The sequence below is a fragment of the Mus musculus genome, chromosome 11, assembly GCF_000001635.26.
Source record: "Mus musculus strain C57BL/6J chromosome 11, GRCm38.p6 C57BL/6J".
In the NCBI taxonomy this organism is placed as follows: domain Eukaryota; kingdom Metazoa; phylum Chordata; class Mammalia; order Rodentia; family Muridae; genus Mus; species Mus musculus.
The window spans coordinates 36,134,834-36,149,833 of NC_000077.6; the positions used below are offsets into that span (position 1 = coordinate 36,134,834).

The 15,000-nt window shown below is 44.6% G+C and overlaps 1 protein-coding gene across 22 annotated transcripts in view; it reads right to left on the bottom strand.

Annotated features, from left to right (window-relative positions):
- Tenm2 (teneurin transmembrane protein 2) overlaps nucleotides 1–15,000 on the bottom strand; it is a 1,230,398-nt gene that overhangs the window by 128,178 nt on the left and 1,087,220 nt on the right. For 16 of the 22 annotated variants that reach the window (XM_030245994.1, XM_006533290.3, XM_006533295.4 and 13 more), the window contains 3 exons: nucleotides 12,182–12,376; nucleotides 6,650–6,850; nucleotides 4,716–4,928 (listed from right to left, as the gene is read on the bottom strand). In XM_030245994.1, coding sequence (XP_030101854.1) covers nucleotides 4,716–4,928; nucleotides 6,650–6,850; nucleotides 12,182–12,376 — 609 coding nt within the window. The remainder of the gene's footprint in view (nucleotides 1–4,715; nucleotides 4,929–6,649; nucleotides 6,851–12,181; nucleotides 12,377–15,000) is intronic. The other 6 variants (XM_030245995.1, XM_006533296.4, XM_030245996.1 and 3 more) reach the window with 3 other exon arrangements.

Genomic DNA, 15,000 nt, shown 5'->3' on the forward strand with positions numbered 1-15,000 from the left:
CCTCTACGCGTGCTCCTTATTGTCCTGAGACTTTCTCCCTCCTGAACTGTGACCCTGCGTCCTTCTGATGACGATCACTTAATCAGCACATCTCATTGTCGCCTGGATGGTTTTACCTTGGGTAAAGATTCATTATCCTTATTAACATCTCAAGAAACCTTTTCTCTCCCCAACCAATTAAAGAGGAAAAATAGAAGGGCCCCGTGCAATAGATGGAAAGAAAACTCTTCTGACATGTGGCACCTGCTAGGTCACTTTGCCCCAGGTGGCCCTAAGAATCAAGTTGTCACGACTCTGAAACATGATCGGAGGTCAGGATCACAGAGGTAAAATACACAGGTTGGAATAACTTCTGCACACGCTGTTCAGTGCCCAGGTTCTAAGCAGATCACTGGGTTTGGAACATATCGCTGTTGGTAGACTGAGTCCCTAGACTGCACTCTGTGTTGCTTGGCAAGGTTAGAGACCCACATCCAGCAGAGGACCACGGCAGTGTACCATCCATAGATAACTGCCCTCGTTTCCCTGGCAATAGGAATGCTGGTGTCTTCTTGTATTTTCCCAACTAGTCTGTCAGTCAAACACACTAACACCCAATTCCCCTTTTTATAGAAATGCTTATCCGGGTTTACTATAGTTCAAGTGATTTGACCTAATAAAAATTCTATAGTTCCACCAAGCTGCAGTGCGATAGCCATTGGATGGCCTTCTTATGTTAAATCCTTCATATTAATAAGGGGTGGTGGCAGGTGATAGGCAGGTGGCAGTTTATAGGAACAGAAATCCATTTTAAAATCACATTTAAGGAATAAACCTCTTCTAACCACACAATATGCCTTCTGATTTATTCATAGGAATAAACTGCACCTTACCCAAATAATGCTAATATATTCCGAAGAGATACAGGAAGTGTGGCGATTTAGATTCAAAGTCTATTCTTATCTATGCAGCTCTATAGATTTTAGTCAGTCCTTATATTTAACTTGTTAGGAGTGAGCATAAGACTCATTGTTGGGCAGATAATTTAGCTTTTACAGCTAACATTGACACATGGCACCTTCTATTCAAATCTGAAGTAATAAAACACAAGCTAAATTTTCAAATAAGTATAATTTGGTTATAAATTTGGAGAATGCATTTGACCAAATATGGAGAGACCCCCTCCCCCCCCCGGGGTGGGGTGGGGGCTTCTACTTGAATGACTTTTGGAAGTCTGAACTTTGAGCGACTTTTTCTTTTCTTCCCTTCCTATCTTATTGCTTCCTCAGTACAATAAATGCAACCTATATGGGCTGGCTTGAATTGTTCAGTTGACTATTTGCAAGGACTCCCCTGAAACCATGTGTCTGTGACCTTCTGAAAACAGGCTACAGGCAACCTGGGTGCTCAGCGGCTGCCACCAGCATCCTGCCTTACCCCACTGTTTACTGACTGGAGCCATTTCCTTCTTGTTTATTTTCTATCTTCAAAACATAGCATTTGAGGCTCTGTGTGGAAAGGACCTAAGTTCCTCTTTTCCCTCTGACTGTCAGTCTCCCTGTGGAGGAGGGCTGATTCTAGGCTTGTAAATTGTGGCATTTACTTTAAGTGAAACGACAAGGACGTCTGTTCAAACTAAAAGACTAAAGCTCCAGAAAGCAGCTCCAAGGGGCCAGGGCTGGAAAGCTTAAGAAGCAATTATGCATGGATGAACTTCTCCCCAGCTTTCCAGTAGTGACTCTCACCAACGAAGGGACATTTGCTGTCTTTGAGAAAACACAGAGAAGGAAACAAGAAAGAGACAGCACGGGTGCTGTTAACAAAGCTGGGGAGCCCTGATTTCTCTCAAGGAAAAGCTTTGGCTACTGCAGTCTTAACAATTTTCATAGAAGAGCCTCTAACACCACTGGGCATCCTAATTTCAAACCAGGGACATCCCTGCACCACGAAGCACCTCATCATTCCTTATATGGCATATAAGCTGGCACTTCCTTGACATCCCTCAAGAACTCATGGATGTCAGATCCCAGAGATGTGAGACTTGAGCTGAATGCTTCAAGGAGCAGAGACACCCTTGGCCAGGTCATTGCACCCAAGGGTCTGCTTGACTGAAGTGCCTGGCTTTCCTGCTGGCCACAACCTCATTGTCCTCTGCTGAGATCAAAGCTGTCATCGGTCCATTTCTTGTTCAAAGTCCCCAGAGACAGCTCCTGTTTTTGGTCTTCCCTCACTCTGTGGATCCTTTCCCTTTTTCTTTGTCCCCAAGATCTGTCAAGCCACAGTGGATGTCTCTTCCTCACGAGGGACACCACCTGCCTTTCTTTTTACCTCTCTTCTCTCTTCATCTGGACTTAGGCAATTTTCTCATTTAGAGTTCAGTTACTTTTTTTTTTCTTTAAAGGGCCAGATAACAATTGGCTTTGTGGGGACTTTGTATCCTCTATGGTGATTCTTCAATGCTGAAGTATAGCTAGTACCTGACGAGATGCCAAAGATCCGGTATGGTTGTCGTCTACCAATGCTCTGTGTATGGACACTGAAATTTGAATTTCATAGAATGGTCAAATGTCAGAAACTATTTTTTGTGTGTGTGTGCTGGATTTCTACCAAGGCTGAAAAACTGTCGGAATCAGTTCTTTGCTAGCAAGCCATAGAAAAACCTGGCAGTGGGCCAGGCTTATCCCTTTGACTATAGTTGGCCAGCACTTGCCATAGATCTATCTACCTGCACTTTCCTCTTGTGAACTATTTCCAGAACAACAACAACAATAACAACAAAGGATGTAGCAGGCGCGAGAGCACAGGCTTCACCCTGGAGACACTATCACTGCCCTTTACTTTCCAGACAGAGAAAGGGAGACCCATCGTTGAAGTATATGACTTAAGAGATGGTGGGTTTATTTACCTTAGGGGTATTGACTGGCAAGAGCTTTTGGAGGGGGGACAATAGGGACAATAGAGATATGGGGGATGCGGAGGAAATTTTATTTAAACCACACCAGGCATGCAGAAGTACATAAAAAAATGCCAGAAGAGTAGAAGCCTCTATAAGGATTGTCTTGGTCTTGGGCTGTGCACATCCCTCCCCTGAAAGTCTGGGGAATTGTCCCCCACCCCCAGCCTCTGCAGGGAGCTGAGATGAGAGCAGCTGCAGGGGATGCAGGACCTGGAGCACCATTGAGAGACTGCAATAACAATTCACTGCTAACAGACTGTCCCAGCAGGGTCCCAGTGCCATAGTCTTGGCCCTGATTGGCATGCTGCCCCTCAGATGGCCAATTAGATAGAACAGAGTGAGATCCGCTGCAGAGTCAGTTCACGTCATCTCTGCTTAACTGCCCGAATGAACAGCATGGGAAACTGAGTCTGACCTCATCAGCCAGCCCTGTGCCAGCTCCCCTCCATATATCTCGTGCTAGATAGCCAAGCTACAGTTTGGGGTTTTGGGACTAAAAGAGGGGACAGGCCTCCGAACTTATGGTTAGATTCAAAGATAATTTGAGTTGGGAAAGCAGGTGCTTGGTTGGAAGTTCCCCTGAAGGTTCTGTAGGCTAGTAGGTCATTAAGCCTGGTGCAGAAGGGTTCCATGACAGACTTATATAAGGGACAAGAGCAACAACTGGAGGGGGGAAAGATGGTTGGGTGGATTGCTTAACCACCTGAGAGGGAAAGGATTGGCTTCCAATCATCCATCAAAGAGATAGTTAGATACATTCAGAGCAGTCTGTGCTTTCCTGAGCCAAAAAATGGAAAAGCAAACACAAAATCACAAAACCCCAAACTCTCAAACAAACAAACAACCCCCCTCAAAAAATAAACAAATAAAAACCCTTAAACCATTATTTATTATTTTGGGGGAATATATTACATTTTGGGGTCATGTTAGATAGTCCAGGTTGACCTCAAATTAAAGATTTCTCCTATTTCAGGTTCTTAAATGTTGGGATTATAGAGTGTGCCTCTATGCTGGTCCCTAACAATATGTTCTTAACAAAGAACATATCTTAAAAAAAAATAGGGTGGTGGTGTTTGAGACAGGATTTCTCTGAGTAGTCCTAGCTCCACTCTGTAAAGCAGGGTGGCCTCCAACTCAGAAATTTAACTGCTTCTGCCTCTCAAGTGCTGGGATTAAAGTGTGCCACTATATCTAGCTTACACATTTACAGATATAAATTTCTGCTCAAGAGATTTATATATGAATGGTAGCTGAGTGAAGAATGAAGAGGGACCAGGGGTGGAGCCCTATGAGGCAGGGAAGCTCAGGAGTTAGCCACTCGGCTGAGTGAGGAAGAAGGTGCTCGGAAGTATGGCAGCTATACCTGGCTAGCCAGAGGACCTGGACCGTGTGTGTGCACCAAACACGATCCACAACAGCTTCCCAGCACCAGGGATCCGGCCAGAGAGAACAGGGAACAAGGGCACAGCGACATCAAGGTGCTTGGCAGCTGCAGGCACTGACAGTTTCCCATGCGTGTGCATTGCTTCCTCCCCAGGATGGGTGCTTTGGTTAGGGTTTATTATCTGATTGGGTCTCTTTCCACCCCAAAATGCAATCCTGCAAAGAAGGGAAAAGCTTTTCCAGTGTTGGAACCTTGCTTTCCCCCTTTTCTGGCCCCATGGAGATTTGGAGAGGCAGTGGGATATTGGAGGGCACGTGTGTCCCTGAGGGAACAGCCAGTTGCAATGCGCGACCGTCACTATCGATCTACGATTTATGAAAATAAAGCAATATGTGCCTGTTTCGGTGCCTGCCGTTTGCCTACCAATGGTGCAGTGTTCACCATTCCAGCCCTCTCGGCATTCACATTTGCCATCTTTACAGGTCCCGTGCTCAATGCAGCGGGGGTGGCACACGCGCTGGTCACAAGCTGCGCCTGTCCAGCCCTCTTCACAGCGGCAGGCTCCCCCGATGCAGACGCCGTGAGTGCCACAGTCTACTGAGCACACTTCTGGAAGAAAAACAATGATTACAGCTCAACACCACAGTGGGGTGAAGTCCTTCACGGAAGCCAGACCACACACATGGCTCCTTCAGTGCTGGCCCCGAGGCCCAGCAGCCATAGTGTTTTTGTCTCTGCTAGTTGGGTAGTAATTTCGTTACTTTACACTTATTTTATTTCCCTCTTCTAGAGCAGTGGCCCTCAACCTGTGGCTCCTGGGCCAGCAGCATCACCATCACCTGGGAACTTGTTATAAATGGAAAGAAATGCAAATTCTTGCACCCAGGTTGGATCAATTAGATGTGGGAGCTGGGCTCACCAACTCACTTTAACAAGTCCTCTGGGTGGTTTGGATACTCACTGGAGTGTGACAACAGCTCTTCTGGATTCTGAGACCATCTGAGAGGAGGTCAGCCAGTGGCTCCCATTTGGCAAGGCTGACTGGGAGGTACACCCCATGCAAAAGAGCTATCTGATAGATTCTGACTCTCTATTCAGCTAGGGTTCATTGAGAGCCTGAACTGACCAAACCATTGAAGCCTGATGGGGTCCCCGTGGCCCCATCCTCACAATGCCTACAGACACACAGGTTTCCCCAGATCAGCACTCTACTATGGCAAACATAACCACTGTGAATTATACTGCACTTGCACGGCCTCTTTCTCAAAGGAGCTCAAAGTCTTTTGTGGGGGAGGTGGGGAGGAGACAGACAGACAGATATTCACTCTGGCGTTCCAAACCTATCACGCGAGGACAAGCACGTGCCAGACATTCATCCTTACAACAGCCCACTGAGGGAGTCATGGCTCATCATGCCGGGGGGAGGGGAAACCACACCAGGATGGACAGTGACTCGCTCAAAGTCACATCACGTCTGCAGTACAGATGGGACTTGGGGCTGGGAGTTCTGTGTCTTCCCCCGCCCTCTGCAGAACTTTGCCAGGACTGCCAGCAGATGAAGCCAGAGGTGAGTGGGCCGACTCCTTTCCTTTTCTTTTTGGAATAAAAATTCATTACTTTCCTCATTGTCGGCAAAGCTTCACACATCTCTTCCCTTTCTGATTGCCATGGCAATCTGACAGCTGTCTCAGCACCCCAGTGAAGGGGGCAACATGAAGATGGCTTTGCTTGGATAGACACTCATCAGTGAACAGAGCCTGTCTTGGGAAGGTTGGGACCGGCTTGAACTATTGAACTGTTCCATTTTTTAATTTTTTTTTAAGGTCACTTGGGAAGTAAGACACATACTCTTAATTTTAGGAAAATAAAGCGTACAGCATAACTTCATTATTTTCCTGTCACTGGAGAACTACGGAGCTTTACAACATGTTCACACGACACCCCGAGGGAGCCTCTTTTCTGTTTTATAGGACGCTCTATTCTGTTTGTCTGGGACTGAATTGCTCTGTTTTTGTTTTCTGCTACCTTTAGGGAGTGTACATAAGAAAACCTATAACGCAAGCAGAAGTATCCCTCCTGGGCCTGCCATCCATTTGTGGCGATGGAACCAAAGAGGGACAGGAACCGACACAATCGTTTGATTTTTCTTTTCATTCCCAAAGACCACAGACTCCAAAGCTAAGGAGACAAGAGTGAGAAAGGTACCGTAAAATTGACCCAAGTCCAACTTAGCCCAAGCTGAGGGCAAAGACGAGATTTCCATCCACCCAGAATGGGACGGAACATAAGGGTTGAGTGTGAGAAACTGAGGAGAGGACCTCTTGGCTTACCAACAGAGCAGTCGGGACCCATCCAGTTCGGATCACAGCTGCAGAGGCCGGAGTCAGGGAGGTAAGTGCCATGCCCACTACACTGGTCTGGGCACTGGACCCTCGCCAGCTCACAGTTGAGACCACCCCAGCCGGGGCTGCATAGACACTCTCCATTCACACAGACACCATGGCTGGAGCAGGTAGGATCCAAGCAATCAACTGCAACAAGAAGAGAAACAATGGCCACTCATGAAGAATGGGCCACCAAGGCACTAACACCTACCCACACAAGCAAATGAAGGTTTCCACATCATTCAAGCGGTTTCTTGGCAGCCATAAATAGGGGCTTTTATTGTCTGAATACCAGGTCTTAAGATGTTATGAAGATACAAGAGAACCAGGGTTGTTCCCCAGGCACCGTTAGCAAGAGTCAGCTATGGAGTCTGCACGGATAGAAAGGTGTGCCATCCAACTTTCTGTACTTTCTAACCTTCTACCTTGACTGAGCCACATCAGGGTCAGGGAATACATGTGATGCCTTCTGCATGTATGAAAGCATAAAGGCTCACTCGAACCTCATGAGTCCTTGATTTCCAAATGTGAACGAAAGATTAAAAAGAGAACTGATGAAACTCTGATATGAGTCACCTTCCTAATTACGTTTCAACTTAGGCTGAGTTTAAACTTAGTTTTTCTCTCTGAGCATACACCTATTGAGGGAGTCAGCGTAGGTGCAGAGTGCCAGAGGTGAAGGTGGGTGTATAGCAGATCAGAGTGTTGCCTCCGCACCAGTGGTCCTGAGTAGTGTGGATAGGCCCGTGTTATCAGCCTTGGCAATGATCCTCCCCAAGACCAACTGCTGGGCAAGTTAATTGTAGATTCCATGTATTATTGTCCCTATATGTTTCACAGTCTGTTTCCTTGACTGCCCTGAAGATCTGAGTGGCTACATATCAGACGGAATTAAATCAAGTCAGAGCAAGGGCAACCTGCTAGGAGCAGTTACTAGGGATAGAGATTTTAATTATGGGCATGTCAAAGCTTAGATGTCTATCCAGTTTGCATGCTAGATAGACAGGTCTTAGACAGTCAGATTGGTTTCTTCAGGGGGTTTTAAGGAAGGTTTGCACAGTGTGTGCACAGCTTGGTGTAATACAGGTTAGGATGGGAAATGGGACTTTTGTAGAGGGATCAGTTGTTGCCCTGTGGGCCAGGAAAGTGTGGAATGGTTGCCATCACTTGAAATTGGGCTTGTTGGTTCACACCAAGGTGATGTTTCTCTATCATCTTGTGGGGTGAGACACAGTCAACTGGAGATTTCTTAAAATTCTGTTACTTGTAACTTTTGGAAGCCATTCTGGCAATAATTTAATCTCTCTGTGTCTTTGTGCCACTCAGTGGCTCAAATCCTCAGAGGATATTTTAGTCATGTCTCCTTGCCTAATGTCAAGATGGGAATTTGCAAGACTTTGGTCCCTTAGTCATGAGATGTTCACTTTTGGCGACTCTCTACATAGGAGTTCTATTAATGTTTGGGGCCTTCTTATTTAAGCACAAAATGATGCTCCTGTAAATTTGATTATTGATAATACATCGACTTTAAATATGACATCATTTAAAGGATCTGTGTTTCATAAACTCTCTAGTCCTAAGGGAGTCAGACCTAAGGACTATGAATTGATTAGAAATCACAATGTTTCGTAAAGCTCTCTAAATGATCCCTTTCTTGGGGCAAAAACAATTTTCAGTATTAAGAGAATTCCATTTGGATATTTCCAGGAAGATACCATTTATGGAAGTCAGTTCCAAAGTGTTTGAGCCATGGGGAAAACAGTGACCTTTTCTTCCCCAAGGAGAGTGAATTTTAGTGATTCATTCTTAGTTATCGATGCTCATAATATTACTTAAACTAGTTCCAGTCACTTTAGAATGGAATCCTTATGGTTGGGGGCACTGAACTCTGGGTAATACAGACCCTTTGATACCTTCAAATTGGCTCCATGCAGTGGGGTGGCATATATCTGTATATAAGTTTGAAATGAGGTTTAAATACATAAAAGACACTTATGAAAGAGTTATGTGCTATTTATAGTGCTTGCTATCTGGCACGTGTAAAGGTGCATGCTGTGTTTATTGCATATATAGGGACAAATGACAGCTGGCTATGAGCATGTGTCACTAGCAGAGTAGATGTCTGGGACTGTTTAGAGAGAGAGATGCTCTCTCTCTCTCTCTCTCTCTCTCTCTCTCTCTCTCTCTCTCTCTCTCTCTCCTTTCCTCCTTCCCATGCTCTCAATATAGGGGTTTGCTATGAGTTACAAGCAAACCTATAACTCACTACATAGCCCAGGTTAGCCCTAAACTTGTGATCTTTCTGTTTCAGTCTCACAAGAACTGGTATTTCAGGTATGTTCCACCATATCTAGTTGCTGTTATTTCTTGTTTTGGGAAATAATATATTTTTAGCATTGCCAATATATGAACTCATTCATCCAGAATCAATCATGTTCATACTCTCCTTCAAAAGGAGACCTTGCACTTTAGGTTTTTAAAATGCCACCCCCGTCTGATAAGGCAAAATCAAAATACCCATAAAATACACTGTGTATTATTTCTTAAAAATGCTCTCAGACTATAATCAACCATTTCAAGTGTTTGGTGAGGTACCAACAGACAAAAGATTTAAAAAAAATATATCATAGTCTTTTTTTTAAAGATGAAATAATAAAATATAAAAGGGATAATGACATTTGATACACATATATAAGAGAGAGGGGGTAGGGAGGGAGGAAGAGAGAGAGGAGAATAAAGAGAAGGAAGAGAAGGAGAAGGAGGAGGAGGAGGAGGAGGAAGAGGAGGAGGAGGAGGAGGAGGAGGAGATTTTTCTTCCAGATGTATCAGCTCCTTTCTTTGTCCTGAATTATGGTAAGAAGAAAGGAGGGAAACCCATGGAGATTTATTACTCCAGGACTAGAATGTCATCAAAATGGCCATTTATAGTATCTAGAAATATGAGCCAACATCTTCTCTGGTTAGTGGTATCAGTAAATATGCCCTCTGTGCTCTGTAATTACAGTGGCTGATGGAATAACGAAATTCAAGTTTTAAGGGGAATGGTTTTACTATGCATTTTAAATTTGGTTCCGATTCCATCAAAAGGTCTTTTGGCCATGTTTTTAGAGTCTTTTTTTGGCAGGAGAGACTCTGAGGCTTTATGAAGGTTTATAAATAGAAACAGTTGTATTTAAAAGGAGGACATTGGCCTTTCTCAGCTAAGTATCCTCTCCCTGGAAACACTAGCTCCTGGCAGCTGAAATCATTAGAACTCATTTGGTCTGGGGTCCTCTATAGATTTGACAAAAAGGGTTGTGAATGTCGTTTCTATCCCCAAGGATGGAAAAGGAGGTCAAAGGAGCTTTACAAACAATATGTACTATGAACCCCTGAAGAACCATGAATTACATTTATGAAGTTAAATGTCATTGAAAAATGACTCAGCCATGAAACTGACATGAAAACATGGCCGACTTAAGCTAACCTGTCAGCTCCCTTCTCATCTCCTTCCCACTTCCCTAGACACCACCATGCTAGGTCTCAAGAAGACATCCTTCATTTTCTTGTACAAATTTGTTAATAGTACAACAATGTTTATGCAGCAAAAACAAAGGGTGGCAGCTATTGATTTCCTTGCCGTGGCCACGTCGGTCGGGTAAAGCATTTGGACGTGATGACTGTGATGAATCTATCAGAAAAGAGAAAAGCCAAATGGAAGGAAAAGTGCTGACTCAGCTCTTCTGAGTCCATTTCCTCTCTTGAAAATAGCAGAGGTATCACCTCCGCTCATTCTTTTGGGGTAGCGGAGATCAATAGGGGAGATCACATCCTTTTAAAATGCTCCGCATGGCTTCCTTGTTCCGTTGATTTGTTCTGAACGTTTACATAAGGCTGCCTGCGAGGGTAGGGAAGTCGAGGAACTACTTGACATTCCACTCAAACACCATCTTTCTTGGAGAGAAAAGGCCCCCAAAGACTGGCAGCCCCCTGTCCCTGTCCCTTGCAGCCCCCTGTCCCTGTCCCTTGCTACTGCCTAGCCGTGTACACAGAAGGTGGTTTTAACCTTTCCTGTCATATTATTGACCTCTCCTGTGTTTCCAGCAAAGGCAGCTTTGCCTCTGTAATCCACTCATCTTCAGGAACTTTGACCTTTCCAGCACGTTTATTAAATCAGTATTTCCTCCACCCCAACTCCCAATTTGGTTATATGATGGAGAATACACAGAGGCCCCCCTTCCTAATAGAGGGAAAATGTATAGTGAATTGAGTAAGGGGAGGTCTCGTGGGGGTCAGACTCCTGGGTGACATTCAGGATATTGTTACTGATAGATTGAAAAATTGTGGAAGAGTAATATCATAGAAGCTGATTCTTTTGAGGCCGCAGTTGTAGACACAATGAAATGGGGAATTTTACAAGGGAAGCCTGTAGCGGATATTTCAGGATAAGGCATTGTCACGACTCTGTGTGTGTGTGTGTGTGTGTGTGTGTGTGTGTGTGTGTGTGTGTGTGTTGGTAGTCGGTGGAGTGGTTGCAGTGATTGGCTAGCACTACATCGAGGCCTAGGCCCTGGCTGCAAAGCTTTGTTCCTCTGACTTGCTGTAGGCAGGGTCTCAAAATGACCCACATAGCTACAGTCTTTTGAGCTTGCCTGCTCTCCAAGGATAGGAGGTTTTGTTGAAATATTTACAGAGATGTGCATGGGTCTCAGATTACTAAGAAGAGAGAAATCAAATTATAACAACATCAAGAAGCCAGCTTTGTGTGTGTGTGTGTGTGAGAGAGAGAGTGTGTGGGTGCTTAGGATTCCTTGTTCCAGAAATTCTCAATCAGAGGACTTTAAATGAAATGGAAGAGAATAGGGAATTAGATCTGGGGCAGGGGGCCTGGCAAGATGGCATATCAGGTAGCGCTTCTTACTGCCAGGGCTGATGACCTAAGTTCAATTCACATGGTCATAGAAGAGAACCAACTCCTGGGAGCTGCACTCGGACCACCACGTGTACATTGCATGTGTGTGTGTGTGTGTGAGAGAGAGAGAGAGAGGGAGAGAGGGAGAGAGAGAGAGAGAGAGAGAGAGAGAGAGAGAGAGAGAGAGAGAGAGAGAGAGAGAGAGAATACACAGTAAAAGTAAAAAGTTTTCAAAAAGATCTGGGGAAGAAAGAGAAGGCAAGGAGGAGAAAGAGTACAGGGAGGAGAAGACACACAGACAGACAGACAGACAGACAAGAGGCAGAAAACAACAGAAAGAAACATGGAGGAAGAGAAAAGTAGCTAATGTCTATAAATCAGGGTAAAACAAAAACATTCTTTCCAGAACCATCTCCATAGGCCTTTCCTATTCTACAACTAAGGAAGTTTATCAAAGCCCTGTGGTTTCAAGTCTTGGATGTAACATGCTGAGTGAAGTTATCTTTCCAACCCAGCGAGTCCAATCCTGGACTCTCTGGCCAAGATTAAGCCTGCATAGCTCCTGCCAACTGACTGTCGCTGCTTACCTTCCTCACAGTGCTCGCCCTTGTAGCCAGCAGCACACACGCAGTTCCCATCAATGCAGGAGCCATGGCCCCCACAGGAAGGATCGATACATTGGTTCATAGGCACATCGCACTCTGCACCTTTCCAGCCGCTGTAGCACTGGCACGTTCCTTTAGAATACTGTCCATTTCCGCTGCACAGTACAGGGCAGGCAGCTGAAAAAGGAAAGAGAATGCCAGGTCACGGAGGGATCGACATCTGAAGGGCTGTGTCACAGATTCACAGATAACCTTGTAGGCTGAGGACTTAGCCACAGAGGTGCATCGTCACCTTCAAGTATAAAATACCAATAAAATAAAATAAAATAAAATAAAAATAAAATAGCCACTCCTGTCAGTGGCTCCTGCCCAAGCACAGCTAGGTACAGCAGAATATGTTTTATGCATTTCCTGACCACCCTGTGAGGGGCAGCTATGATCAGGATTCCACCATGCACTCGAGGCTCAGGTTGGTGGTATTATCTCTCTGTTGGCACAAGGCTCACAAGCAGGGACCCAACTGAAACCCAGGTTAACAAACTCTACAGCCATGCTCTTAAGAAAGTCATACTGTTAAGGATGCTGCTGGAACTGCAAGTCTGGGTGTATTTTACTCATTATTTTATCCTCAGATAAGTTGACTACTGTTCTGGACATATTTGAGCCAATGAAAATCTCTCTCTCTCTCTCTCTCTCTCTCTCACTCACTCACTCACTCTGCCTTAGCTTGTTACTTATATTGTGAAGGAGTAAGTATATCTATTTCAAAGAACACATGAATTAATTTACAAAGATAAAACAAGCTTGGCCAGAGAGAGAGAGACAGAGAGAGAGAGAGAGAGAGAGAGAGAGAGAGAGAAGCAAAGCCGGCCAAAGGCATGTCATATAATCTGGAGTTATCCCTATCTCTTATCTCTTGCCTTCACTCCTGGGATGAAGGCTGAGAAGGCTGTGGGGCTGCCTGGGACGCATTGCCTCTTGTTTAAGTTGGCCTTAACGACCACTTCTTGCTTTCAGAGTTTGTTTACAAGGGGTATCTTGGTTGGCTCCTTCAGGTCCTAGACTTCCCACATCATCAATAATTTGCAATAAACTTGTATTTCCAACCTGTCTTCTAAATGAACTGTTTCTCTGGCTGCCCACTGTGGCGAGGCCCTTCAGGAAGAGACCTTCAGATAGGACCCATGGAGGCATGTCAGCAGCTACTGGTGGCATCTGTGATTTTAAGTCCAGGTTCTGGGAACTCTTCATGGATGGTGCATACATATGAAACTAGGGGACGTCAGCATTCCAGAGCAGAATGACAATTCTGTCAGATTGCTTCTTAGTCCCCTGCTCACCCTGCTTTACTCTTTTTTTCCTGTGGTCATGGGATGGTCACCAATGTCCATCCCTCTGTGAGTGTTTGACTTTCCAGGGACATAAGAGCTTCCAGAGAACAGGCATTGCTTACTTTGGTTTCTGGTCAGTGCTGAAATCTATACTGTTGACTGGCTTGGGTAAAAACTTCTGCATTCTTGCTATCCAAGGGCTTATGGGAAAGCACTAAAGACAACTTGTGAAAGGCAGAGAAAGAACAGTGCCTCAAACGGGCCTCGTGTTGCAAACACAGTGAATTTCTCCCTCAATTTCAAACTGATTTGAAACAAAACATCTCCATAGTTGGCATATGATTGATGAAATATTATCTTCCCAAATACTTTATAAGAGGGTAGTTGTTGAAAATGCTGGGGCGCATTATTTCTAAAATTTTTATCCTCATGAAGTATCTAGGGAGAAATGAGTTCAAATGACATCAAAGACACATGCTGAATTCAGATGAACCTTTCTAAAGAGAGGAGGCACACATTTTACACTTGGGATGTTGAGCAAGGGATTCTGTAGTTACTAGAGATACTGATGGTCCTGGAGAGAGTAGAGGAAAGCAGCTTGGATCTTTTCTCTACTGCAAGTGTGATTTTCTTGAGGTCTTGAGAGAGATTTGGAGACAGACTAAGTCACTCCACGTTAGTTTCTCATAGGATTCATGCTAAGGTCAAGGTCAGGGATGCAAATGTATTGGAGCGGACTATTATCCCCTCTTTTGTAACTCTGCAGACATCATTAATGAATCCTGGCATCTTCTCCTGAGCCTGGAAAGAATCTTGAAACCATTGCAACGCCTAAGCTAAGGCCTGAAAGGAGGACAAGCTGGCATTCAAGAGAAGACCTACTTGTCATTTCTGATCTGGGTCACATGGGAGGATCTCCAGAAGGAAGACTAGAATATGCACCCCTCCCTCCCCCACTTCCACCCTCAAGTCTGAAATAAGGAACAGTGAGAAGCACATCTATACAATGTGTAGCCATCCAAGGCTGTTGCTGATCTGCATACTGTATTACATGGGCTACCTGGACCTCAGCACCACCAGGGGTGCTCTGTGGCGTCTCTTTTACTCCCACAAGGTAGGGGAGGGGAACAACTGACTACTGTCTATATTTGTTGACAAAAGGGAGGATTATTTTCTCCTTTTTCTTTTGCACAAACTCCAAGTGGTGGGAAAAAATAGAATTGTCTAGAAAATAAGAATTGTGTGTGTGTGTGCATATATATATATATATATGCACACACACACACACACACACACACATATATATATATATATAATCATGAGCCTGGGAAATCAAGTTTAAAATATGACCTACTTAAATTACTTAGGGAAAAAGTGAAGAAGAGTCAGGTCACAGTGTTCCTAAATGTAGCCTTTTTCTCAGTTTGTTTGATGCAAGCTTGCTGGGAGTGTGGGCAGAAATGCAAGACA